The 27256-nt window shown below is 37.4% G+C and overlaps 1 protein-coding gene across 1 annotated transcript in view; it reads left to right on the plus strand.

The window, feature by feature from the left end:
• Positions 1–846: 846 nt before the first annotated feature.
• The window catches only part of LOC311184197 (FUN14 domain-containing protein 2-like), a gene marked incomplete at its 5' end in the record, with an annotated part of 31322 nt that continues 4912 nt past the window's right edge, over positions 847–27256 (plus strand). Inside the window, 2 exons of the mRNA XM_084254050.1 lie at positions 847–855; positions 5449–5578. Coding sequence (XP_084110176.1) covers positions 847–855; positions 5449–5578 — 139 coding nt within the window. The remainder of the gene's footprint in view (positions 856–5448; positions 5579–27256) is intronic.

Here is a 27256-nt window from a genome sequence, read left to right on the forward strand (position 1 = left end):
TTTTTCTGTTATTGATTTAAAACGTATTTTCCTTTTGTCTTTACTAGTGGATGAGAGTTCTGAAGAAGATTCTTTAAGCAGGTACGAGTTTATTGGTTAAAAATATTGTTTGTTAACTAAGTGCAGAGAAAAGGAACTAATATTTGTTGAGTGTTTTACCCTGACTACACGCTGTATTATGTGGTTAACAACTTATCTCATATAGTCATCTCCATACTTTTGCAAAGTAGCTGTGCTGCTATAGCTCTTTTTTTGCTAACTAGGTAACTGTGGTTCAGGAATCTTGGAACATGATTCCATTGTTTACAAAGCTACTGACCCATGAGTTGACAGTCATCCTGCTCTCTCAAAAATCCATTCTCTCTTTCAGTGTAGGTTGACATGTACTTGTGTAGCACTGGCACTGGAGAGAGATCTAAATCAGATCAGCTGAGAAAGTTAACTTTAGTTTGTGTTAACTTTGCTTTACAGTTCTTCTAAGAAACCTGGCTTGTCCAAGCATTTGACCTAAATAATTTGACAGTTGCAGTGTCAAATTACCTTGTTGTCACCTTCAAAAGTTTTAAGGCAGATCTCAGAAGCTATAGCCAGAACTTTAGAACTATGTACTCAAGCCCTAATCAACAAGTCTTCTTAGGTATAATGAGTGATACCTTACACTCCTTCAGATGGATTGTCTTACTGTAAATGAAGAATAGCTGTGGTCTCTCCATGGTCTCTGGAACAGAATAAGCAGGGAAGTGGCATGTTTCAAGAGGAACGACACTGGGTTGGAGAGTGATAAGGGACTTAGAAAAGAGATGTGAATATTAGGGTTTATAGCAACTCAGATGAATTACAGGAACAATGGACACGGTATGTTGGAAGTTGTGTAGAAAGGCACATTAAGTGGAGGATTCAGGGGAACCCTCAACAGGCTACTGCTAGTTTGTTTAATTGAAGGCACCAGCAAACTTTAAGGTGTCTGTTGAAATATATAATCACTTGAGCCACTTGTTACAGTAAATAGAATGTGATATCATCTCCCTCCACCTCAGGTTATAGAGGGTAGCTTAGATCCCTTCAAAAATTAGGAGACTTGATATTACTGAACTACATAGGTCAGGACTTTTGGTAAAAACAAAGAATTCTCAGACTTTGCCAATATATGGGCTGTCACTTTTTGCGTGGGAACTAAGAATGTGATTTTACCGAATATTTTACGTGTTTGGAGAGGTAGAATAAGAAACAGAAAACTGAATTTTTTTTTAAAAATAACTGAGATCAAATTTAAATTATATCAAGAAACTTAATATTTAGATAACCTACTTTTACTTGAATTTTTTAATACAGAAATTAAATCACTCATATTTAGTCAGTATTTTACCTCTCAAGGCTTTCCAGCAAACCTGGCATTGATTCATGGCCTACAGCAGACGATAAAGACTTAGATTTTGAAACCAAGGTAAAGTGTTCTTTTGTGAAAGTAATTTTCTTGCTCTTAATTTAGTTTCTCTTTATTATCTGAGTGTTGCTTTCATTCATGAATCACTGCCCCACAAGGCAGCTTCATTTTTTTTTTCATTTTTGCTACTGAATTTACACCATCATTTGTCTTCATCTTTTGGACAAACAAAATAGGAACTACTTACATTGTTTGCCATTCCAGACCATCTATATAAAATACTGCTCAGAAATAAATTCTCATTTTTCCCTACAATTAAAAATTCACCCAAATCAGACAAGCACATTTTGAATTATAATAAATAATAAATTTAAATTTTATAGTGTTAGTTTTTTTTTCAATACTACTTTTAAGCTACTTACAGTTTTTATTTTTGGTTATCCTGATAAAGAAAATAATCTAATGGATATCATAGTATTTGTTTAATAATAAGTTATAAAGGAAATAACATTTGGAAATATTGTGATATTATATTTATTTTATGCAATTTGATACTTGTTATTCTTAAAGCTGTTATTTTTTTTCCATAGACTGTCCCGAAACTGAACTTTGCCAAGCTAATGACTGCTTCTCAGCAATGCAGGAAAAACAGTAAGCCATCTGAAGACTATTTTTTGTGTTGTTCACTGATTTGAAAATACAGATATTCTTTTGTACTCTTTTACTTTGTTTTTACTATAGTACAAGCCAAATGTGCCATCATGAGACCAGAAAGTAGATGCTTATTTGAGAATAACAATTCTGAGAGAGAAAATGAAGATGTAGTTGAAACCCTTTCTAAGCCATCAATGAAAGTCCAGGACTTTTCTATCCTGCCTTTCCATCACCTGAGCCTCTCAAGTCTTTAGCAATCCTGGATCATACAAAAGTAATTCATTTTGTTCTGTTTTTAAAGCTCCCCCCCACCCCATGCTTGTGTACATAACATTCCCCTGATCCTTACCATGATGGAAAGAATCCTAGAAAGAAATTTAATTCCTTGAGATTACAATAGAGCACAGAATAACCAAAGAGAGATGTACAAAGGATTGAGATTTATAAAGATTGATGAGAGGAAACAATTCTTAAGTATACTATGGTGGACAGAAAAAATGAGAAAGCAACTAGGAATAACAGCTAGATGAATAGGAGGATGAGAAGGATGAAGGGGAGAATTCATGTGAGAATAAGATAAATATGAAGATTGGATAAGACAGTGAAGATGAGAAAGATTATTAGTAAAACATGACAGAAATGTGGGATTAAGTGAAAGCAGGAACTCTATCATAAAATATATAGAAATTATTTTATTTTATTGTTATTTTTTAAAAGATTTATTTATACAAGAACCGGGGTACAGGGCAGATGTACGGGAGGGAGAGAGGATTCACCAGAGACAGAGTTGGGAGCACAAGAGACAGACTAATTGAAATACACTGCTGAGGGGAGTAGCGGGCGAGACAGGAGAGGTCTGAGGTACCAGGTGGGTATTTCTCCGGCCGGCAGGGATCAAACCCTCACTGCAGAGGCTATGGGCAGCTCCACAACGCTGCGCCCAACCCTCTGCGCCACCAGGGAGGCACCGATAGAAATTATTTTAAATGCAAATTAACAAAGCCAGATCATAAAAACAATGTTCAGATTCTTCTGAATGTCTTATGAACTGAATGTCTTATGTCTTATGAACTGAAAGAAAACTTATTCCTCACTTTCTGTAAGGTTAATAAAATGATGACATAGTTAATATAACAAAACTTATATTCATAGACAATAGGAAGTGAAATGTTTGAGGTCTTACTGATATTTTATGAATTTTGAATTTTTGGCTCTTCTGTTTCTTGTGGTTTCTTTTGTTTGAGGGAGACTTTATTTCTTTAACTATCTTAGCTTACTGTTTGGTATAATCTTGGTGTAGGTATTTGATTTTTTTGAGAATAAAGAGAGGAAATAAGTTACCCATTTATTTTAGTCTTTTCAGTAATTAAAATTTCTCATTATGTAAATGAGGTTCTTAATCTCTATCCATTAATGAGAAATTAAATTTTAAGCTGCAGCACTCAAAGACAAAATAATATGGAAATAATTTTTTTCTGTGAAGATTCTGATGTATCTTTTCCTAATATTATCTGTGTGTAATGAATACATATATGCACATCAAATGAATGGAATCACAATTTATGATTTTTACCCCTAATATAAATATCCTTATTGTTAAAGAATCATAAGGAAGGATTCCCAACAGGACATGCAAAATTATTTCTGGAAGATGATTTTCACTTTTTACATATCTGTAGCAGTGTGTGCATTTCCTATTATTCTTGGGAAACTTTATTTACCTTATTTTTCATAGTTGTTAAGCCTAACATGTCAAGTCTTTCATACTGATGACTTTATTATTCAATCCCTTTCTTCTTTTCTAGGTGAGTATTGGGTCTTGCTTGATAATTGCAGATATATTTGAAGACTTTTACATCTTCAACTTGTATAATGGCAGTTTTATTAATTTTTTATGCTAGTTCCTTTTTCCAATCTTACCATTCTATGTGGCATAAGCAGAAAATGAGTTATTTTTGTGCTGTTCACAGAGGATGGGAAAACCATTTGAATTTTAAACTAGTGTTTTATATATTTTCTTGCATCAGAGTAATACTTAAAAGCACCACTTAATTCTATAATCACACAAGCATATCTCCTTTAGACTTTAAAACTTGCCTTTTAAAATTAATTTTAAAATGGACTCTTTTTGTAGCATCTTGAACTAGTGTTTTATAATGAAATCTTTTCATTAAGCTTAAAAATGTATATTACTGTGACATCCCAGAAGTGAATATTTATTTTTACTCGTGAGGAGTACATTTTGTATCCTTGGAACAAATGTGAATTATATAGCTGAAAAGAATCTCATTTTCTCCCCCCTGCTCTTATTTTCATTTTCAAAATTTTAGTGTTCAGTGTAGGCTTGCATAATTCTACCAGTTTAGTATAATTTACGAATACTTATCTTCTTAGCAAATTTTCCTAAGTAGGGAACATCGTTGCTTCCTGTAGTAGAAATATTTCTAATCCAAATGTATTCATGCAATTTTTCTTCTAAGTCTCCTGGTTCCTCAAATTTGATATATTTGAAACTAAAGTCATTGTCCCTAAGATTTTCCTCTATCCTGACTCTTTGTAATTTACTTTGACATCTGTTTTTGCCATTCTAGCAAATAGCACCCCTGAAACCCCAAGAAGCAGCCAAAATCTTGGTTTTCAATCCTCCTTGAAATCATCAATTCAGTCACTCACCAAACTATATGTTTGCTTGCTTACCATTTTTGATATCTTATTACCGTAACTTACTTTCTCACTATAATTCTGAAATACTTTTCTCGTTTGCTTCCCTTATATCGTCTTCACAATGCCAACAGTGACTTTACTAACCTATATTTGCACTGATGTAACACCATTGTTTATTTAATCTATACTTTTACTTGAAGGGAAAGTTCATATGCTCACATGACACTTGATGTTTTTTGGTTTGTCTCTGATTCTCTACTTTTATTTTTCCATCCCACTCCCAATAACTGAGTTCCTGTGTTACTCTCATTACCCTGAGAGTCGTTGACTCTCTGCTTTGTATGTCATTATTTTGCTCCTATCACCTTTCGAGAATACTCTCACTCCCTTCTCCCTGCACTTGTTGTATATTGCAAGATAGAACCCTATCCTGTCAGCTGTTCCTGAGCTTTCCAGGTACAACTAACTGTGCTCTCCTTTGTGCCCTGGTTGTACTTTATTCATATCAGTTGAAAAACTCGTGAATTACACTTTTCTGTTCTTAATTTTCTTCATGTATTTCTACCCTAACTGAAATATTGGGGAGAATTTGTCTTTTATTTATATTTCCAGCTTTTTCCAGGCAGGGCTGGTGCCTATACTTCAGTATAGTAAATGTTGTGGTCTTACTGATAGATTAGTTCAGTGAGTAAGCATATGAATGAATGGTTGTTTTCTGAAGTTGGGTTTTTGTTTTGCCTTTACAGGAAGAAGCAACAAAGCCAGCAGTTGGAAATGAAGAAAAGGGTAATGATATTATTGATATTGTTCCACAAGAGCACATAAATAATTACAATTTGGCTTATGTTGATGGACCACACAAAAATAATAGAAGTGGTAAGTGAGTGACTATTTATTAATATTTTTCTATCCTTAAATGGTGGTATAAGCAAACCTAAAGTTTCTAGATCCAAATGAGATATCCACTTCTTTGTATTTTTTTGAAGCAACGTTGGATTACAGCATGGTTTGTGTTTTAGAGGTACAGTGTCTCCCCCTTCAGGTGTTGTCTCTACACCACACCCCCCACCAAAGCCCCCATCGTCCTGGGCTCCCATCCCACTTTGGTCTTGCCCCTTCCCCTTTCCCCCTCTAGTAGCCTCAGTAATAAAGTCAGCTTCCTAGGTTTTGTTATTGGTTTGACTTTATCTGACCCTTTGGTTTGTTTCTCTATTGCCACATATGAGTGACACCATTCAGTATTTGCCTTTATTCTTCTGTCTTATTTTTTTGAAAGATGTATTTATGCATTCAAGAACTGGGGTACAGGCCAGAGATGTGGGGGGTGAGAGGATTCACAAGAGACAAAGTGGGGAACAGAACAGGCAGACTGACTGAAATGCACTGCTGAGGAGAGCAGCGGGCGAGTCAGGAGAGGTCTCCTGCACCATGTGGGTAGCTCCCTGGCCGGGGATCGAACTCATGCTGCAGCGGCTGCAGATAGCTTCATAGGTTGTGTCTTAACCCCTTGTGCCACCAGGGAGGCCCCTGTCTTATTTTGCTTTGCTAATTCCCTACAGCTCCATCCATGGTATCTCAAATGGCAAGAGTTTATCTCTTTTTAATAGCCTAGCCATATTCTATTGCACATATATACCATATATCCTGATCAACTCATCTGTTTTTGGGCACTTAGTTTCCATAGCTTGGCTATTGTCAATAGTGCTGCAATAAGGAGTGCATGTGTCCCTTCAAATTAGTGTTTTTCTCTTCTTTGGATAGTCACCTAGGAGTGGAATTATTGGATCATATGGTACATCCATTTTTAATATTTTGAGAAACTTCCAAACTGTATTCCATAGGGGATGGATGGACCAGTTTACATTCCCATCAACAGTGTATAAGGGTTCCTTTACTCCGCATCCACACCAATGCTTGTTTCTCAAGCAAGGAGATATATATATATATATATATATATATATATATATATATATATATATATCTCAAGCAAGGATATATATATATATCCTTGCTTGTAATGCATCTGCTCAGATTTTCTTGTTTCTTTGCTGTTCGGCCTGGGATGGTTGTATATTTCCAAGAATTTATCCACCTCCTCTAGGGTATTCAGCTTACCAGCATACAGAATGTTCATAGTAAACTCTTATGATTCTCTGAATCTCTAAGATGTGTGTTATAAGTTCTCTTCTTTCATTTCTGGTCCTATTTGAATTCTCCCTTCTTTCCTTTGTGAGCCTATTTACAAGTTTGTCTGTTTTGTTTATTGTTTCAAAGTACCAACTTTTGGTTTTCTTAATCTTTGGGACTGTCATTTTGACTTTTACTTCATTTATTTCTGACCTAATTTTTATTAGTTCCTTCTTTCTACTGGATTTTTTTTCTTCTTTTTTTTTTTCTAGTTCCTTACAGTGAGCGTTAAGATTATTTGATCTTTTGTTCATTTTATATATGTGGGCCTGTGTTGCTATATGCTATATTCTTCCCTCTTCATACTGCTTTTGCTGTGTCCCATAGGTTCTGAAAGGTTTGTCCTCATTTTTGTCTCAAGGTATTTTTTAATTTATCTTTGATTTCTTCATTAATCCAGTAGTTACTCAGTAGTGTATTATTCAGTCTCCACATCCACATATTAGAGGTTTTTTTTCCTTCCTTCATTTTTGATTGATTTCTAGTTTGATACCATTGTGGTCAGAGGAGAAGATTGGTATGATTTCAGTTTTTATGAATTTGTCGATACTTGTCTTGTGACCCACTCTGTGGTCAGTCCCGGAGAATGCCCCATGTACACTTGAGAAGAATATGTATTGAGCTTTTGGGAGGGTGGGGTGCACTGCCCTACAAAAGTCTTTTAAGCCCATATGGTCTAATTCTTTATTTAAGGCTACTGTGTCCTTACTTTCTGCGTGGTTAATCTGCCCATTGGTAAAAGGGAATGTTGAAGCCCCAGCCATGAATGTGGTTTTTTGCAAAGCCTATATTTGATAGTGATTACCTTATATAGTTCAATGCTCCTTGGTTTGGTGAGTATAATATTGATGAGTATTATGACTTCCCGATGTGTTTTTTCCTGAAATCATTTATTGTGTTTATCCCTGTCTCTCATGTTTTTCAGCTGGAGATCTATTTTATCTGCTATTGTCCCATTTGCTTGTGGGATTGTTTCCCAACTCTTTAGTCTGAGCCTGGAGAAAGCAGAAAGTTAGATTGTGTTTTCTAATCTAATCAGTCACTCTGTGCCCTTTTGAGCTCTGTACTTGACAGGAATAATGATCTTGCATGTCTTTGGTTAGGTTCTCGAATGTTCTTTCTCTGTGGTGTAGTGTTCCTCTGAGAACTTAGGTTGCCGCATGTAGTGTTTTTTCACCTCCCTGTTATTTGCTTCGTAAATATTAAGGCTACAGAGCTTCTACATTTCCAGTAGATGGCACTGCATGTCAGGGAGAAGTAAAATGTAGCTGGGTCATCAGTGAGTCAGGGCAGGGCTGAGGGGGAGTCCGGAAGGAGTCTATCACTAGTGATAGTTGTGCATGTGGGCTGGGCTTATGCCTGTGTTACCTCCATTTGTACATAACCCCTAAGGGCGTGTCCCGCCTTCCGAGTGAACCAGTCAATATCTATTTCCTTTAAGTATTTTTCTTTTGCTTTCTTTCTGCATAAGTATACCAGCTTTTTCTTCCTGAAACTTCTTCAACCCTCTGAAATTCCTTTTTGCTATAATATTTTATAGAAATATTCATAAATGTAGACTTTTTAAAAATAATTCATAGTAATAGGCATTGTCCTTAATGTATCTGTACCTATGTTTTATAGATATGATGTCAGCATTAGGATTAGGAGAAGAGGAAGATACAGAATCACCTTGGGATTCTGAGGTACTGTCTTTTATTATTTTTTTTCCCACTGTAAGCATTGAATGACATTAAAATATAAAAGACTCTGATTTGACTTTATTTTCTCATCTCTGTATTTTCCCATTAAATTATTTCATTGTAGATTTAATATATAATTAATAACATGCCAAATTTAATACTACTTCATAGTACAATTCTGCTAATTGGCAAGAGTGAAATTTTATCATATAGGAATCTAAGTAGAATAAAAATAGCAAATTCAACACAGAGGATGTAGGAGGGGAAAGTAAATTAAGAAAAGAACAGTAATTCATAAAATTAAAAAACATGTACTAGAGAAAATAATTTCTAATAATATTGTTAAATATCTAGCAAAACTGATCTTAAAAAAAACAAGAGAAAATAGAAATCATCCATATTTAGTTCACACAAACACTTATTTTTATTTTAACATTTATCATTTTTTACATTTTTTAGACCATATTTTCTTCCCCCCACCCCCTCAGATTGAGCCCCCATAGAATCTCCTTCCCCAAGGCATCCATGCACCATCACCACAGTCCCCTGTGCTCCTCCCTCCATCCCTCTCACCCCTTTCTCTCCTCCTCCCCTGCAGTATGTCTCTGATTTATAATTGTCTGCACACAAACACTTTTAAAGGGTGATAAGGTGCAACTTTGTGACATTAAATTTGAAAATTTAGGTGAAATGTACAAACCAATGTGGGGAAAATAGGAAATCTGAGTAGTCTATGTTCTGTTAAAGATGTTTAAATTGTAATAAAACAGGAATGACAAAAATTCTCCCCACAAAGAAAATCCCAGGTCCAGAGAGATCAAAAATAAAATCTCCAGATATTTCATCTAGACTTATTGACATCTCAAACAAAATCTTCCTTCAAATAGAGAAAATGGGAAAACTTATAATTTATTTTATGAGTCCAGCATAACACTGTTATAAAACCTTCTTCAGGACATTTAAGAAAAGAAAACTTAAAGTCCAATTTATCTCATATGCTGAGATGCAAAAATCCTCAAGAAAATAACCTCCCAAATTTAGGTTTATTCTGTAAAGGATTGCAGTGTGGCTTTGACATATAAAATAATGTTATCTTCTGCATGAATAGCACAAAGAGATAAAATATAGTAGTCTTGATAGATGCAGAAAAAAACATTTGATAAAATGCAATATATATTTTTCACTTTAAAATAAATCCTGTAGGAAAGTATTTTTCATTGGAGACTTCTTTCATCTATACAATAATCTATAAGAAAGGGCATATTTTATGATAAAATGATAAAAGCATTTGCCCTGCATTTGAGAATGGGAGAACAGTGCCTGATGTCACCATTCCTGTTCAACACTACTGGAGGTGGTGTCACTGAGCCATCCCCCAGAAACTGGAACATTTCAGGATCTGGCATTTGCTCTGTATCTGTGATGTTACTGTGCCTGCATCGACCAGGAACATCTCTCTTGTCCACTGCAGAACTTCTGCTTATACTGACTTTTTGTCCATTGATGTCTTCTTTTCTCCTGTGTTTTCTATTTTATTTTCTATTTCATGTCAGCTCACCTGCACTACCACTAACTCACACTCTACCTGTAGTTCACAATCAAACTCCATAGAAAAGATTTATACCATCACACTGGAAAATGATTGAGCATTATCTTGAAAGGCAGAATATTTACATTCCATACAACCCAGGAATTTTACTCCTGAGTTTGCCATGAGGAGAATTTTGTACCTTTATATAAGGAGCAATTAGAAGCTGTGGCAGCACAGAACACAGATTATTTTCTGTTATGGGATGTGACAGATTTGTAACAGAATAGATTCATTAATCTGTTATAGAAGATTAATACAATTAAGCACACAACGATGAAAATAAACACACAGAAACAATTTGCCATTTATCTATGAAAAGAACAGAAATGCATTTAAAATATGGGAAGTAATTTCATTTTAAGCTTTAGTTATTAGATATATCACACAAATAACCAATGTTACCTTAATAAAAATAAATTTACAAAACATTGCCAAATTAGAGAGAAAAGGATTACTTTGTCTCCATGTTGAGCTAAAGTAAGATGCATGCAACATTTTAAAACTTACATTCTTCCAAATCTTTGTTTTCCAAAATGAAGTAAGCTCTACAGTGTTTTTTTTTTTTTTTTAAGATTTATTTGTTTATTTATACAAGCACTGGGTACAGTCAGAAGCACGGGAGGGTGAGAGAATTCACCAGAGCCAGAGCCGGGAGCAGAGCAGGCAGAAGGACCAAAGTACACTGCTGAGGGGAGCAGCGGGCGGCAGGAGAGGTCTGCGCGCCATGTGGGACCCTCCTCTGGTGGCCGGGGAGCAGCTGGGGATTGAACCGGCGCTGCAGAGGCTGCGGGTAGCTTCGCAACCCAGCACTCAACCACTGCGCCACCGGGGAGGCCCAAAGTATTACTATATATTTTAAAACAAAATAAAAAATACAGTGGTGATCTAATTAGTACTACAGTGTCTAAGAGTCATAACTTTAGGCACTCTCAAGCTTTTGCACAGAAGCTTCACAATTTCCTAGCTCATCACTATAAAATTCTATCACATAAAATTCTATGAATTTTATACTTCTCCCAGTCTTTGTGCATTAAAGACTCTCCATGTAGATTTTTTTTTTTCTCGTGCATTTTTTTTTTTTCTGGTGACCTCCTCTGCCATCCCTCTTTTTAAAGCCTCCCTTGTGCTCACTTAACATTTCATATGACAATCATTCTATAGCACATTATATCATAATTGTATATCTGTTTTTGAAGCAAGAAAAGTGTATTTCCTTGCTTACAGATGGTACTTCATACTTCTTGTGAATTAATAGACGAATGTAGATAAATGTTGGAACTGTACAAAATATATCAGTAGTTATTCTAAATATTGACCTTTTTGTGGATTTTTAAAAGTAGTAATCCTGGCTTGCCTATGAAAGAAGCAAAGAAAAATGAAAATAACAAATGGACAGTCAAAGCATCTGTGACTATATCCATGTTTGAGAAGGCTGGTTCCCTAACTGGTGGTGCGCTTCAAGTGAATGATGACAGCAGCTTAAGTGAAGTAGATCAGAATGATGGAAGGTAAATTCTCTAAGTTCTTTATTTCTAAGTATAGGAATATTAGCAGTGATTACTTTTTTCTGGGGATAAAACAACTATAATGTAGTGTACAGTCCCCAACAAGAGAGTTCTAGATAATATCAGAGAAATATTGTTGAGAGGTTACAATGAGGACCAGTAAATTTGATGAGAAAGTTTCAATAAATAGTTGCCCTTCAGCCAGTTTGTGGTGAGTGTGAACTGCTCCTTTATAGAAGAATATATATGGAGAAAGACAGTAGAAAAATGGATAACTTCAGAAGAGTTTGAGGGAGTTTTCTTTCTTATCTTAGATATTTATGCTCTTGGAAATGATCCAGCAGAGAAGAACATGTTTATTAAATTTGATTTTGTTTGTATTTCCAATGTTAGAAACTTGTTGACTGTCAGCTTGATCTATATTTAATGATTTGTTAATATTATTTGTAGTACATTTTCTTTGTTCATTAATATTACTCTTTTTATGTATTGCGTAATCCCCACTCTAGAAAATTAATTACATTGCAGATATTTATTTAAAAAAACTAGTCTCAGTTATTCTCTGTAGTAAAATAGTTAACATGCATCTGAAATAGCTGTTTGGTTATTTTTTTTGGGCTTATAAAGAAAACATCTAAAGAAAAGAACAAGGTACAGTAAAAATTAATTGATAAAAAATATTATTCTGGGACCTCCCTGGTGGTGCAGGTGTTCAAGTCTCAGCACTGTCAAGCTAGTGCCAGCCACTGCAGCATTAGTTCAATTCCCAGACCCGGGGAGCTGACCCACAAATGGGGCAGTAGACCTCTCCTATATCACCTGCTGCTCCCTGCAGCAGTGTAGTTCAGTAGATCCACCTGTTCTGCTCCTCACTGTGTCTCTGGTGAATCCTCTCACCCCCACCATACCTCTGGCCTATAGTTCTTATATGCATAATAAATAAAAATAAATCCTTAAAAAATATTATTCTGTAGTAAGTGTCTCTGGCTCATAGTTTTTTGTTGATTTTGATTTTCACTTTCTTGTAGTTATTCATTTTCCTGGTCTCTTATTTAAGTTTTATAGATTCCTGCTATGAGTGAGACCATCCGGTATTTTTCTTTTTCTTTCTGGCTTATTTCGCTGAGCATGATCCCTTCCAGCGCCATCCATGTTGCTTAAAATTGCATGTGTTTATCTTTTTTGAATGCTGAGTAATATTCCATGGTATATATGTACCACATCTTCTTGATGCAGTCATCTATTTTTGGGCATTTGGGTTGTTTCCAAAGCGTAGCTATAGTAAATAGTGCTGCTATAAACATAGGGGTGCAGGTGTTCTTTGGAATTGATGTTTCTGTGTCCTTTGGGTAAATACCTAGGAGTGAAATTGCTGTATCATATGGAAGCTCTATGTTTAGTACGTCCAGAAATCTCCACACAGCTCTCCATAGTGGTTGGACCAGTTTGCACTCCCACCAACAGCGCAGAAGAGTTCCTTTTTCTCCACACCCTCGCCAACATTTGTTGTTGTTAGTTTTTTTAATATGTGCCATTCTCACTGGTGTAAGATGGTATCTCATGGTAGTTTTGATTTGCATTTCCCTGATTACAAGTGATGTTGAACATTTTTTCATATGCCTGTTGGCCATTTGCATTTCCTCTTCAGAGAAGTTTCTTTTTAGCTCTTCTGCCCATTTTTTGACTGGATTATTTTCTTTGTTGTTGTTGAGTCTCATCAGCTCTTTGCAGATTTTTATCATCAGTCCTTTATCTTTAGTGTTGTGTGCAAAAATGTTCTCCCAGTTGGTGGGGTTTCTCTTTGTTTTTGTTATTGTCTCTTTTGCTGTGCAGAAGCTCTTTAATTTGATGTAGTCCCAGCTGTTGACCTTTGCCTTCACTATCACTGCTTTGGGTGATGTGTCTGTAAAGATGTCTTTGATGTGAATATCACTTAGAGTTTCACCTATATTTCCTTCGTGTATTTTATGGTTTCAGGTCTTATGTCTAGTTCTTTAATCCATTTTGAGTTGATTTTTGTATATGGTGTGAAGTAGTGGTCAAGCTTCATTCTTTTGCATGTAGCAACCCAGTTTCCCCAGCACCATTTATTGAACAAACTTTCTTTGCTCCAATGCATAGTCTTTGCTCCTTTGTCAAAGATTAGTTGACCATAAATCTGTGGGTTTATTTCTGGATTTTCTATTTGATTCCATTGGTCTGAATGTCTGTTCTTGTTCCAATACCATGCAGTTTTGATGAATATGGCTTTGTAGTATAGTTTGAAGTCTGGGAGTGTGATGCCTCCATTTCCTTCTTTTTTTTTTTTTTTTCAGGAGAGCTTTGGCTATTCGAGGTTTTTGGTGATTCCATATGAATTTCATCAATAATTGTTCTATTTCTTTGAAGAATGACATTGAAATTTTGATTGGAATAGCATTGAATCTGTATATTGCTTTTGGTAGGATGGCCATTTTAATAATGTTTATTCTTCCAATCCATGAGCAGGGGATGTTTTTCCATTTCTTTGTGTCTTCTTCTATTTCTTTTAACAATTTTTATAGTTTCCTTTGTATAGGTCCTTTACCTCTTCTGTTAGATTTAGTCCCAAGTATTTGATTTTTGTTGTATCGATAATAAAAGGGATGCTTTTTTTTTTTAATTTCTTCTTCTTCAGATTTATTGTTTGTGTATAGGAAGGCCACTGACTTTTGCGTGTTGATTTTGTATCCTGCCACTTTACTGAACTGATTGATGAGTTGAATTAGTTTTTCTGTGGAGTTTTTGTGGTTCTCTATGTATATTATCATATTGTCTGCAAATAGTGATAGCTTGACTTCTTCTTTTCCTATTTGGATTCCTTGTATGTCTTTCTCTTGTCTTATTGCTCTGGCTAGGACTTCCAGTATTATATTGAAAAGCAGTGGTGAGAGTGGACATCCTTGTCTTGTTCCAGATCTTAATGGAATTGCTTTCAGCTTTTCGCCATTGAGAATGATACTGGCTGTTGGCTTCTCATATATGGCCTTTATGATGTTGAGGTATGTTCCTTGTATCCCAAGAATTTCATGGGCTTCTATCATGAATGGGTGTTGCACTTTGTCGAAAGCTTTCTCAGCATCTATTGATATTATCATATGGTTTTTATATTTCTTTTTGTTGATGTGTTAGATAAAGTTGATTGATTTTCGGATGTTGAACCATCCTTGTGTCCCTAGAATGAATCCTACTTTGACGTGGTGAATTATCTTATGGATACATTGTTGGATTCTGATAGCTAAAATTTTGTTGAGGATTTTTGCATCAGTGTTCATTAGGGAGATTGGCCTGTAGTTTTCCTTTTTTTGTGTTGTCCTTGTTCAGTTTTGGTATTAGTGTAATGTTGGCTTCATAGAACGTGTTTGGTATTATCCCTTCCTTCTCAATTTTTTAGAAGAGTTTGTGAAGGATAGACACTAGTTCATAACTGAATGTTTGGTAGAATTCATTTGTAAATCCATCAGGTCCTGGGCTTTTGTTTTTGGGGAGGTTTTTGATTACCATTTCAATTTTGCTGCTTGTAATTGGTCTGTTTAGGTGTTCTATTTCTTCTTTATCTAGCTTTGGGTGATTGTAGAGTTGTAGGAATTTGTCCATGTTTTCTAGATTGTTGCACTTGTTTCCATATAACTGTTCATAGTAGTTACTGAGTGTTCTTTTGATTTCTGCTCTGTTGTGATTTCTCCTCTTTCATTTCTGATCCTGTTTATTTGTGCTTTCTCCCTTTTTTCCTTTGTGAGCCTGGCTAGGGGCTTGTCTCTTTTATTGATTTTTTTTCGAAGAAACAGCTCTTGGTTTCATTGATCTTTTGGATTGTTTTTTTAGTTTCAAATTCATTTATTTCTGCTTTGGTTTTTATCATTTCTTTTCTTCTACTGCTTGTGGGTTTTTTTTGTTATTCTTTTTCTAGATCTTTGAGATTCGAGATTAGGTTGTTTCTTTGAGTTCTTTCTTGTTTCTTGATGTGAGCTTCTATTGCTATATATTTTCCTCTTATTACTGCTTTTGCTGCGTCCCATACATTTAGGATATTGGTGTCCTCCTTGTCATTCTATTCAAATAATTTTTTAATTTCTTCTTTGACCTTGTCATTAGTCCAGTGTTCTTCCAGTAGTGTGGTTTTTAGTCTCCATGAGGCAGGAAAGTTCCTTGCCTTCTTTTTATGGTTTATTTCTAGTTTGATGCCTTCATGGTCAGAAAAGATGGTTGGTATGATTTCAATCTTGGTGTATCTGTTGATGTTTGTCTTGTGCCCCAGTATGTGATCGATCCTGGAGAATGATCCGTGTGCGCTTGAGAAAAATGTGTACTCTGTTTTTTGGGGGTTTAGTGTTCTATAGATGTCTGTTAAGCCCAAATGCTCTAGGTCCTTATTTAGAGCTTTAGTTTCTTTACTTATTTTTTGTCTTGTTGATCTATCCATTGTTGATAGTGGTGTGTTAAAGTCTCCCACTACGTATGTGTTTTCTCTGATGTCTGTTTTCAGAGATGACAACAGTTGTCTGATATATTCTGGTGCTCCTTCGTTGGGTGAGTATATGTTAATGAGTGTTATTTCTTCTTGAAGTATTGTCCCCTTGATCATAATGTAGTGACCATTGGGGTCTCTTTTTATTTTTTTGAGTTTGAAATCTGTTTTATCTGATATAAGTATAATTTTTCCTGCTTTCTTTTTGGGTCCATTTGCTTGTAGGATTGTTTTCCATCCTTTAACTTTGAGTCTATTTTTATCTTCTGTAGCTAAATGTGTTTCCTGGAGACAGCAAAAGGTTGGGTTTTGTTTCTTAATCCAGGCTGCAACTCTGTGTCTTTTTATTGACAAGTTTATTCCATTTACATTTAGAGTTAATATTGATATGTTAGCATATGTATTTGCCTTTGTGTTTGTCTTTCCTTTGATTTATTTATTCTTTTAAGAACTTTTTTTTTTTGGCCTTCTTTCGTTGTTATTCGTCCCTCTGATGTTCTGGCTTTAGGACTCCTTGTAGTATTTTTTGGAGTGGGGGTTTAGTCTTAATGAAATTCCAGAGTTTCTGTTTGGCTGGGAAGGTCCTTAATCTTTCTTCATAGAGGAAGGAGAGCTTTGCGGGATAGAGTACTCTTGGTTGGCATCTGTTTCCTTGGAGTCTGTTGCCTATGTCCCTTCACTCTCTCCTTGCCCGTAGAGTTTCTTCAGAGAAGTCTGATGTCAGCCTGATTGGTTTTCCTTTGAATGTTATCTGTTTCTTTCCTCTTGTCAGCTTCATTATTTTTTCCTTGTCCTGGATTCTTGGGAGCTTTACTATTATGTGTCTTGCTGTATTTCTCCTTTTGTTGTGGAAGTTTGGTGTTCTTCTTGCTTCTTGTATATCAATTTTCAGCTCCTTCTTCACATTTTGGAAGTTCTCTTTAATTAACTCTTTGAATATTTTCTCTGTTCCTACATCTCTTTCCTCTCCTTCTGGTATTCCTATAACTCTTATGTTTCCTTTCCTCATGGAGTCAGATAGTTCCCGAAGTCTTTCTTCGTTCTTTTTTCTTCGTACTTCTCTTTCCTTTTCTGTTTTGGTTCTTTTTATTTCTGTGTCTTCAAGAGTATTAATTTGTTCTTCCATTTCATCTATTCTGCTTTCATTGCTTTCCCCAGCGTTCTTTAGCTCCTCCATTAATTCCTTGATCTCCTGCATTTCTTTTGCTTCCCTCTTTAGGGACTCAATTTCCTTCTTCTGATATTGTTTTCCTTTATGAGTTCTGTCATTTTTTTTAATCATGGCAATTTTAAATTCTCTTTCTGGAAGGCTCAGAAGTTCTTCCAAGTTACTGTCGTTGCAATCGGGGGTGGGGGGTGGTTTTCTTCTTGTGGTGTGCTTTTTTCCTGAGGAGTTGTTAGGTTGCGTGTGGTTCTTCTACTCCCTACTGTCTGTTTTCTAATTTGTCATATGCTTTGGGACACTGTGTTGCTGGGACTGGCTGACATCTTGGGTGAGCTTCTCCACTCCCCTCTGGCTCCTCCAGGAGCCATCTGTCATTTTCAAGAAGTCTTTACTGAAGAAAGATCCCTGTTCTAAAATGCCGATGTGGGCACACACTCCCCTGTGCGCTTGGTCTGCCCCGGCGGTGGGTTCCAGCTCCCCCTCTGGGTTTGGACTGCAGGCCATAAGGGGCCTGGCATGGGCAAGCTTCCCCGCTCACCTCTGGCTCCCGAAGGAGCCTTCTGCAGGCAGTCTTTACTGAAGAAATGTCCTTGTTCTAAAATGGGGATGTGGGATGCAGACCCTGCGCATCCGGTCTCAGGCAGATTCTTCTGCGCGCCCGGTCTGCCCCGGCCGTGGATGTCCGCTCCCCCTGTGGGCTCAGACTGCTGGTTGGAAGGGGCCTGGCATGGGCTAACTTCCCAGCTGGCGACGGGCTCCTCCTGGAGCCTTCTGCCGGTTTCAAGCTAGGTGGCGCCAGAGATCTCTCCTATTGTTCTAGGGGAACTCTTTTTTTCACCCTGTGGGACAGGGAACAGAGTGGGAATGGTAGGGAAAACCACAATGGCTTTGGGGTGCTGTGTCTGCCTTGTGCCCCACCGACATGGATGACCCGCACCCCGAATTTCGTGCCTGGGTCTCAGTTCCAAAGCCCTCAGGTCCAGGACGCGGGCTATAGCCCAGCTCAGTGGCCGCAGGGATGGCACCTTTTGCACCCCGCTCCTGTGTCAGGGAGCCTGGTTTCTGATTACTCAGTGAGGGACATTCACCTCAGTGAGGGCCCCCGCTCCTCTCCCCACAAGCCTAGGTTGCAGGCGCTGGTACCTGGGCAGCCGTGATCCGTGTTTGCTTTTCAAGCGCGCTGCACCGCTTTTCTGCGCAAGCTTACCGGCCGGCCTGGGGCTGTTGTTCTCTAATGGCACCCGGAGCCGTTCCCTCACCGCTGCGGCGAATCCCACAGGGTTCTCCACAGCTCCAGTTCATGGGGTGTGGTGGCTGAAATAGTTCCTTTCCCCTCACAGTCCTGCTTGATGCGTAGTTTGTTCTTGTTGGTCGTTTTAGTTTGTTGTTTTCCTCCTCTCTGTTGGTTGGAGAGTGCCGACTTTGGGGGTGGGGGAGGGGAGCAGGGTTCTGCGCTTTCTTCCCTTCTAGTCCTCTTTTATGGCAACTTTCTTCCTCGGGTAGTTTGCTGGAGTCGTCCGTTTATCTTCCGTGTCCCAGTTCTCACTGGGACCTGCCGCTTTTCCTCCCTATTAACTTTTTTTAATGGGAGATCTTACTCGCAACGTCTCCTCGCTGCCATGTTGCTCCGCCTCCTCAAGCATAGTTTCTTCATGTGTCTCTCAGCTCCATGTGCCTCCTTCAGGCCTCCTTCTGGCTCTCCTTCCTGCTTCCTTCCTTCCTCAGTCTCCTCTGGGTCTTCTTCTTCTCCCAGCTCAGCTCCACCCGCCTTTTGGGTAGGGCAGAAAACTTGGAACCTCCCTCTTTCCTGGGGCCCACCCTGTTGCAGTATGTTTGTCACCATATATGTGATTGTGTTTCTGGGCTTTCTATTATGTTCCATTGACTAATTTATTAATCACTGTGATAATACCACTGTCTTTTATATGTCTGGCAATGTCAGCTTCTATGTATGCTGGGTTTTTGTTGTTGTTTTGTATGTTCTACAGTAGGAAAGAGAATGTTGCTGAGAACATGTTTAATTTACAAAATATATTAAAATAATATCTGTGTTACCAGACATGGACAATGCCTTAGAGAATTACAAGTCCTTGCATTTTCATAATAATTTTAGAATCAGCTTGCAGTTTCCATACATACATACACAAAGCCACACATGATCTTGGAACCCTATTTGGATTGCACTGATCATTTTGGAGCAAATGGATACATTATACTGTGTTTTCCAATCTATGAACAAGGCACTTAGGACTTTAATTTTTCCCTGATTCTGTAGCTTTCAGTTAAGTATCTTGCCCATTTTTCTATTTTTATTTTATTTATATATTTATTTTTTAATATTTTATTTTATATAATTCTTATATCATTTTTCATTTTTGCACAATGTATGCATTTTCATTTTTGTTATATTCCCCATACAATTTCACCCCCCTTATATTGACCCTTATCCTTTCTCTCCCCCCCCCACACTGTAGTGTGTCTCTGGTTTATAGTTGCTTGTTGATTTTGATTTTTAATTTGTATTAATTAGGCTTTTTCCTTGTCCTTATTTAGGTTTTCTAAATTCCTGCTATGAGTGAGACCATCTGGTATTTTTTCTTTTCCTTTCTGACTTATTTTGCTGAGCATTATCCTGTCTAGCTCCTTCCATGTTGCTGCAAACTGCATGTGTTTATCTTTTTTTGATTGCTGAGTAATATTCCATTGTGTATATGTATCACAGCTTCTTGATCCAGTCATCTATGTTTGGGCATTTGGGTTGCTTCCATAGCTTAGCTATTGTAAACAGTGCTGCTATAAACATAGGGGTGCAGGTGCCCTTTGGAGTTAATGTTTCTGTGTCCTTTGGGTAAATACCTAGGAATGGAATTGTTGGATCATATGGAAGCTCTATCTCTAGTAGGTCAGAAAATATCCACACAGCTCTCCATAGTGTTTGGACTAGTTTGCACTCCCACCAGCAGTGCAGGAGAGTTCCTTTTTCTCCACCTCCTCGCCAACATTTGTTGTTGATAGTTTTTTAAATATGTACCATTCTCACTGGTGTAAGATGGTATTTCATTGTAGTTTTGATTTGCATTTCCCTGATTACAAGTGATGTTGAACATTTTTTCATATGCCTGTTGGCCATTTGTATTTCCTCTTTGGAGAAGTTTCTTTTTAGCACTTTTGCCCATTTTTGACCGGATTATTTTCTTTGTTTTTGTTGATGCCCATTTTTTTAATTAAATATATCCCTAATTATTGTAGGTTTGTATATTATTTTAATAATTTACCATATACTATTTTATTCTCCAATTTAATGCCAGTATATAGGAAAAATTAATGTTTCCACATTGGCCAGGTATTCTACAATCTTGCTAAATTCAATTATCCTGCAGGCTTTATAGATTTCTGAAATTCTTCTTTGTAAGCAATTGTATCACATTTGAATAAAGACAGGCTTATTTCTACCTTTCCAATCTTTATACCTCTTCTTTTCCTTGCCTATTCTGCTGAATAGGAATGCCAAAAAAAAATGTTGTATGGAAGTGGTGAGAGTGAGCCTCCTTATTTTGTTGTTGACTGTGGGTTCCTATTGGCTGGCCACTCAAGGGCAACTGTGGCCTATTTGCTATCTACAAATCACAGCAGAACATTCCTTGAGTATCTATGGAGTATAGCTTGTATCGCGAGGCACCTGGGAACACCTAGGCCGCTGTTGACCTGATTAGGCGACTATCTCCATGGTGGTCTTGGGATAACTCTGCCTGTGATAATGTCATACTTTGCTGATGTAAATGGTTCTTACATATGGTCACCATGTCCCCTTCCCTGTTCCTTGTAAAACTTTGTGCCTCATTCCTATCCTCCTCTCTGGACTCTATACCTCATATCATTGTCTCATGATGAGCTTTTAGTATCCTGTATGATTTCAATAAATGGCACAAGAAGTTCTTGCCTTGCAAACCTGCTCTATGACCATTGTGTCCCTCATCATGTTCCTGCCACAATGTGACAACAAAGTTCCTGTTGCAACATAGTAGCACCCACACAGGGACTTCATCAGTGACCACTGGCCTGGACTTACCAGAGATGAATTGTCCAGGGATCGCAAGCCATTCCTCAACCCAGTGAAGGGATAGGATGTCCGCCTCAGCTGTATCACAGCCCCACAGACCTTTGAGTCTGCGACGGAATTGTATGTTGTGACTTTCTTTCTTGCTTTCTTCTTACTTCTCAGCCCTTCTTTGTCATTAACTGTTTCAAATTAACAGAATGAAATTCATTCCACTTCTCCAAACCTTCATGCCTTTTTTATTCAGTTTTTTTTTTAATTAGGAAAAGATAAGCAGGTCCAGCTTTTTCTAATGAAATTTTCGTTGTGTTCTCCCTATTTCTATTTCTTGTCCCACCAGTGCCTTGCATGAAAGTTCCCTTTCTGACTGGATGTATGTAAATTCCATTTTTCTTTGGTTTTGCTAAGGAAGATTTGAAATTCTCCAAAGTATTCTTACTATTAAACTGGAGGAATAGAATATAAAATGAAATCAAACAGAATGGTTTTATAAACCCTTCTGAAGCCCAGGGACATAATTGCTGACAGGGAATTTATTTATTTTCATTCCAAGATAGAGTTTAACCCAAAAGCATCACTCCCATCATCAAGCAAAAGCTTACAAGGGCAATGTCCTCCTTAAAATCTCCCAAGGGTTTTACTTATTACAGTAACCCCCCCCTCACAGGTTTCCATAAGCTGGTTCCAGTAACCTCTCCAGCCCATCTGATTGTACTGCCTGGCCTGTTAGGTGTGTGTGATCAACCCCTGCTTCTCAAAGGAAAGTACTACAACTTCCCTCACCAGAAATGTGTCTAATCAAGAGCTCATGGCATCTCATCTGAGCTGTTTCCCCTGAAGTTTCATGGTAGAGTTAAATGCTTTTTTATATATATATCAGCAGTTTTTAATATAATTTCCACACTTACTTATTCCCCCATTGGAATGCATTTTCTTCAGCAGTTGCTTTGAAGACTGTGCTATCAAACTATACGCTATTCCTTCTAGATGAGTATTCCCTTTTTAGTCTGAGAAATTAAGCAGATAGCTGATCCAGTGTGGCATGCAATAAATCTTTATTTCAATAATAAACTGGGACTGTAGGATATATCACATCCCAATGTAGTTTTTTTTTTTTTTTAAACCTTACCGCTTATCACAATCGTGTACCAGTGAGTCGGTCATATTTCAATGGGAATTTTCATTAGTTCTATGCCTCCAATCCTACACATAATTCTAAGAATTACCAGTATATTAAGCTGTCTATTTTGTTACTCAGGAAAAATAAAGCAGTTTTCTCAGCATTTTAGACCATTTGAATAGGTAATCTGATTGAAGATTGTTTTTCCTAGAATCTGAAAATCATTAAGGTCTACTTAGGAAAATGGCAGTCATAAGATATTGAAATAGCTTTATTAACAAAACAAATGTTATTTGAAGCTATTTGATCTTGTAATAAACATTAAAATTGTGCTACCGTGACAAACATGTACGTAGAAAAGCTGCTGCATTGCTAAGGTTTATATCTATTCCTACTTATCTGGATTCTGTATCCAAAATGGTATCAATATTTTCTTTTGTTGAGTATCTATTAAGGTCATTACCTAAAGCTGAATATTGTGGTGGAAATCAGTTGTAAAAGTCCTGGTGTTGAATCCTGGCTCATCTTACAAGCTAAATCGATTAAGGTGTTTTAATCAAAATCTTGTAATCTCAGCTTTAGCTTATTGAGGATGGATATCATAATCCTTCATTTTAACCATATTGAAAGTTCAGTGAGGTCATTCATGGAAAACTATTATGTATAGAAGACTGTAAACACTAATTGCTCCTTGCTAACGAAAATCTTTTATTTGTTTCATCCTAATTTAGAGATTTGGTATGAACATATGGGTCTTCTGTGTATAAATGGGGATTGTTATTTTCACTTAATCGAAAACTGAACTAAAGGCTAAAGGTGATTTGAATGACTAGGTTTGTATTTTTTATGTCCTAGTAAATATCGGAGTGGTAGGCCATTTCTGAGAGCTGCAATTATATGCTTCACTTTTGTGGAAAGTGAGGAAACACCTTCATCTGTCATTAGCAGGGAAGTAAAAGACTTTCCAATATGTCTGATTGATTGGATCTAGGTGACATCATTACATGTATTGCAAAGGACTCTGGGAGTTGGGGCCCTCTCTTCCATCATTTAAGTGGGAAAAAGCAGGGCAAAGGGATGTTAGATATAGAATTTCAGAATTTCTTTTACTTTCTCAATAGGATTTTTCAATATAAGAAAAGTCAAATAATGCCAGTAGATGATCAAGTTGCTCTCATTTCAAAGCAAACATTAATCATTGGAACTTAAACTATCACTGTAACAGAGAAAATATACTGGATTTCAATTTTCTTAACTCCTTGTTTAAAAATATGGTGATTCATTTATGTCATTCACATGAAATACAGTTAGTTTCCTTTGTGTCTAGTTGGATTGTATGCACCTTTATTGATTTCAGTTTTTGAGTTTGTGAAATATTAATACAATTCTAAAATTCAGAGTTTTTACAAAGGTATAGAGAAACATGTACCATCCACATCTCTCCTAATGTTTCTTTTTAAAAAAAAATATTTATTTATGCACACAAGAGCTGGGGTACAGGCCAGAGGTGTGGGGAGGGTGAGAGGATTCACCAAAGACAGAGTGGGAAATAGAACTGGCAGATTGACCAAAGTACACTGCTGAGGGGAGCAGCGGGGCAAGTCAGGAGAGGTCTGCTGCACCATATGGGCTGCTCCCTGGCTGGCCAGGAATCGAACTTGTGCTTCCGTGGCTGGTACAGCCCCATAGGTTGTGTCCCAACTCTTGCACCACCAGGGAGACCCCCTCCTAAAGTTTCAACCTCCCTTCCTCTCTCTTGATATCCACCTACATATATACAATGAAAGGCTCTAAATCCTAAGTAACATATAAAAGCAAAGGAGCAATACTGATATATTTTTATTGGACCCTGCTAGAAAAAACAGAAAAGATTAATATCAAAATGTTGATCTTGGCTTCATTTTACTATAATGATTTCTATCGAAATCATATAAATCTGTGGAATTTACATTTGCTAATAGTTAAAATTAAATGCAAAAATAATTTTTCAGGTTTTTTTATACGACTGAAAGGGCTCACTTTATCTTTCCCTTCTCACCATGGCAAATGCCCTAACACCTACACAATTACAACATCGAGAACATTTAAAAGCTCTTTTACTATCAATGGACTATAAAGTCTCAGATAAAGAATTAACTCATTTTTTTTGTTTTTTTTTTAAAGATTTATTTATTTATGCATACAAGAGCCGGGGTACAGGCCAGTGATGGGGGGTTGAGAAGATTTACCAGAGACAGAGTGTGGAACAGAACAGGCAGACTGACTGAAATACACTGCTGAGGGGAGCAGTGGGCAAGTCAAGAGAGGTCTGCTGTGTCATGTGGGTTGCTCTCTGGCCTGCTGGCCGGGATCCAACTCATGCTACAGAGGCTGCAGTTGCTTCATAGTGTGGTGCTTAACCCCTTGTGCCACCAGGGAGGCCCAAGAACTAACTCAATTTTTATTTATTGATTTTTTTTCAGGATGCAAGTTTTTTTTAATTAATTTATTCATATATATTTTACATCATTGTTCATTTTTAAACAATGTTCACCTGTGCACCATCACCACAGTCCCCTGTGCTGCTCCCTCCCTGCCTCCGAACCCTCTCGCTCCCCTGTAGGATATCTCTGGTTTATAATTGTCTGTTTGTTTTTGTTTTGTTTTGTTTTGTCATTATTTTGTTGTTATTTTTTTCTCCTGATCCTTTATTTGGTTTCCCCTATATTCCTCCTATAAGTGAAACCTTCTTAAATTTTTATTTTTCCTTCTGACTTAGTTCACTGAGCATAATTCCTTCTAGCTCCATCCATGTTGCCACAAGTGACATTAGTTTATCTTTTTTGATTGCTAAATAGTATTCCATTGTGTGTATATACCACATCTTCTTGATCCAGTCTTCTATTTTTGGACATTTGGTTAGTTTTCAGGCATTTGGGGTGTTTGCCTATTATAAATAGGCAAAAAATAAACATAGGGGTGCAGGTATTCTCTTTTTTAAATATTTATTTATTTATTTATACAAGAACTGGGTACAGTCAGAAGTGCGGGGGGTGAGAAAATTCACCAGAGCCCGAGCAGGGAACAGAGCAGACCGACTGACGAAATACACTGCTGAGGGGAGCAGTGAGCGCGGCAGGAGAGGTCTGTGCACCATGTGGGACCCTCGCTGGTGGCCGGGGATTGAGCCAGCGCTGCAGAGGCTGCAGGCAGCTTTGCAGCCCAGTGCTCAACCACCGTGCCACCAGGGGAGGCCCCCAGGTATTATTTTGATTCAATCTTTTTGTGTCCCTTGGGTAGATTCCTAAGAGTGGAATTGCTGGATCATATGGTAGCTCCATTTTCAGTAGACTGAGGAAACTCCATACAACTTTCCATCGTTGGACAAGTTTGCACTTCGCCAGCAGTATAGGATAGAGGCCATGCTTAAGGAAGGATTAAAAAAAATAGATGGGTTCATGTCCTTCCCTGTTAAATGAGACTGAAACCATTATATTCATGAGCCTCTTCCTTATCAATTATTTGAGGATCTTAAAATAAGCATTAAAGAAAATGGTATGGGGGCTCATATACAAAGGGCATGATCCAGGGCATTGCAGGAAGTTATGAAATGACCCCATAGGACTGGAGACTATTAATAAAAACAGTCTTCACAGTGCCTCAGTATACCCTGTGGCTCCAAGTGTTTATAGACTATCTTCATATCCAAGCCAGACAAAGTACTGCTAATGATATCCCCATTGACCTAGACATGCTAATGGGTGAAGGACAATATGTCTCCTTGCAGGACCAGGTTAATCTAGATTCTCCAGTCTTTCCTCAAGTATCAGATGCTGTAATTAAGGCCTGGGTTTGAATCCCAGACACAAATACCTCATCAGGTTCTTTCATGTCTATTCATCAGGGAGCCACTGAACCTTACCTGTCTTTTGTCGACCACTTACAAATGGTCATTTCACGACAAGTAGACAAATAATGAGGCAAAAAATGTTCTTACTCTTCAATTGGCATATGAAAACACCAATTCAGATTGCAAAAAGGTCCTTAACCCCTTCTAGCTAAACCATATACCCTAATGTGAATGTCAAAATATTGGTACTGAATCTCATAAGGCCCTCATTTTGGCCACAGCACTCCAGTCCTCAGTTATGTGCTATAGCTGTGGACAATCTGGTCATTTCATAAAGGACTGTCTTAATAATCAATAGCCAAAAGTCAAGATCCAGGCCACTCCCCAAAACTAAATGCCCTCTCTGTCAATGAGGTTTTTAGACTTTCACGTTACTTCCTTTACGATCTGCTTCTATTATCTGCTCATCATCCTTACCAGGAGTGCTGACAGTTTTTGTTGATGGTTCCTCAGAAAATGAAGGGGAATAGTTCCTGGCATAGGACCTCCAATGTCTGGTGTACTGCCTTTACTTTGTCCTACCCCTCTGCCCAACATGCAGAGCTTGCTGCAGTCATACTTGCCCTTCAGACCTTGAAAAACAAACCCCTTAATGTCATCTCTCATTTATTTCATGTCACCAACTTAGTGTTTGACATCTTTACCACTCTTTTTTAAAATTTATTTTTGTATGTATTTCTTGCATCATAGTTCATTTTTAAATGATGTTTGCTTTCTCTCCACCTCAGGTGTAATCCTCATAGAATTTCCTTCACTAATGCACCTGTGCACCATCACCACAGTCCCCTGTGCTCCTCCCTCCCTCCCTCTGATCCCTCTCCTTCCTCTTCCCCTGCAGGATGTCTCTGATTTATAATTGTCTGTTTTTTGTT

The sequence above is a fragment of the Talpa europaea genome (assembly GCF_964194135.1).
Source record: "Talpa europaea genome assembly, chromosome: 14".
Lineage (NCBI taxonomy): Eukaryota > Metazoa > Chordata > Mammalia > Eulipotyphla > Talpidae > Talpa > Talpa europaea.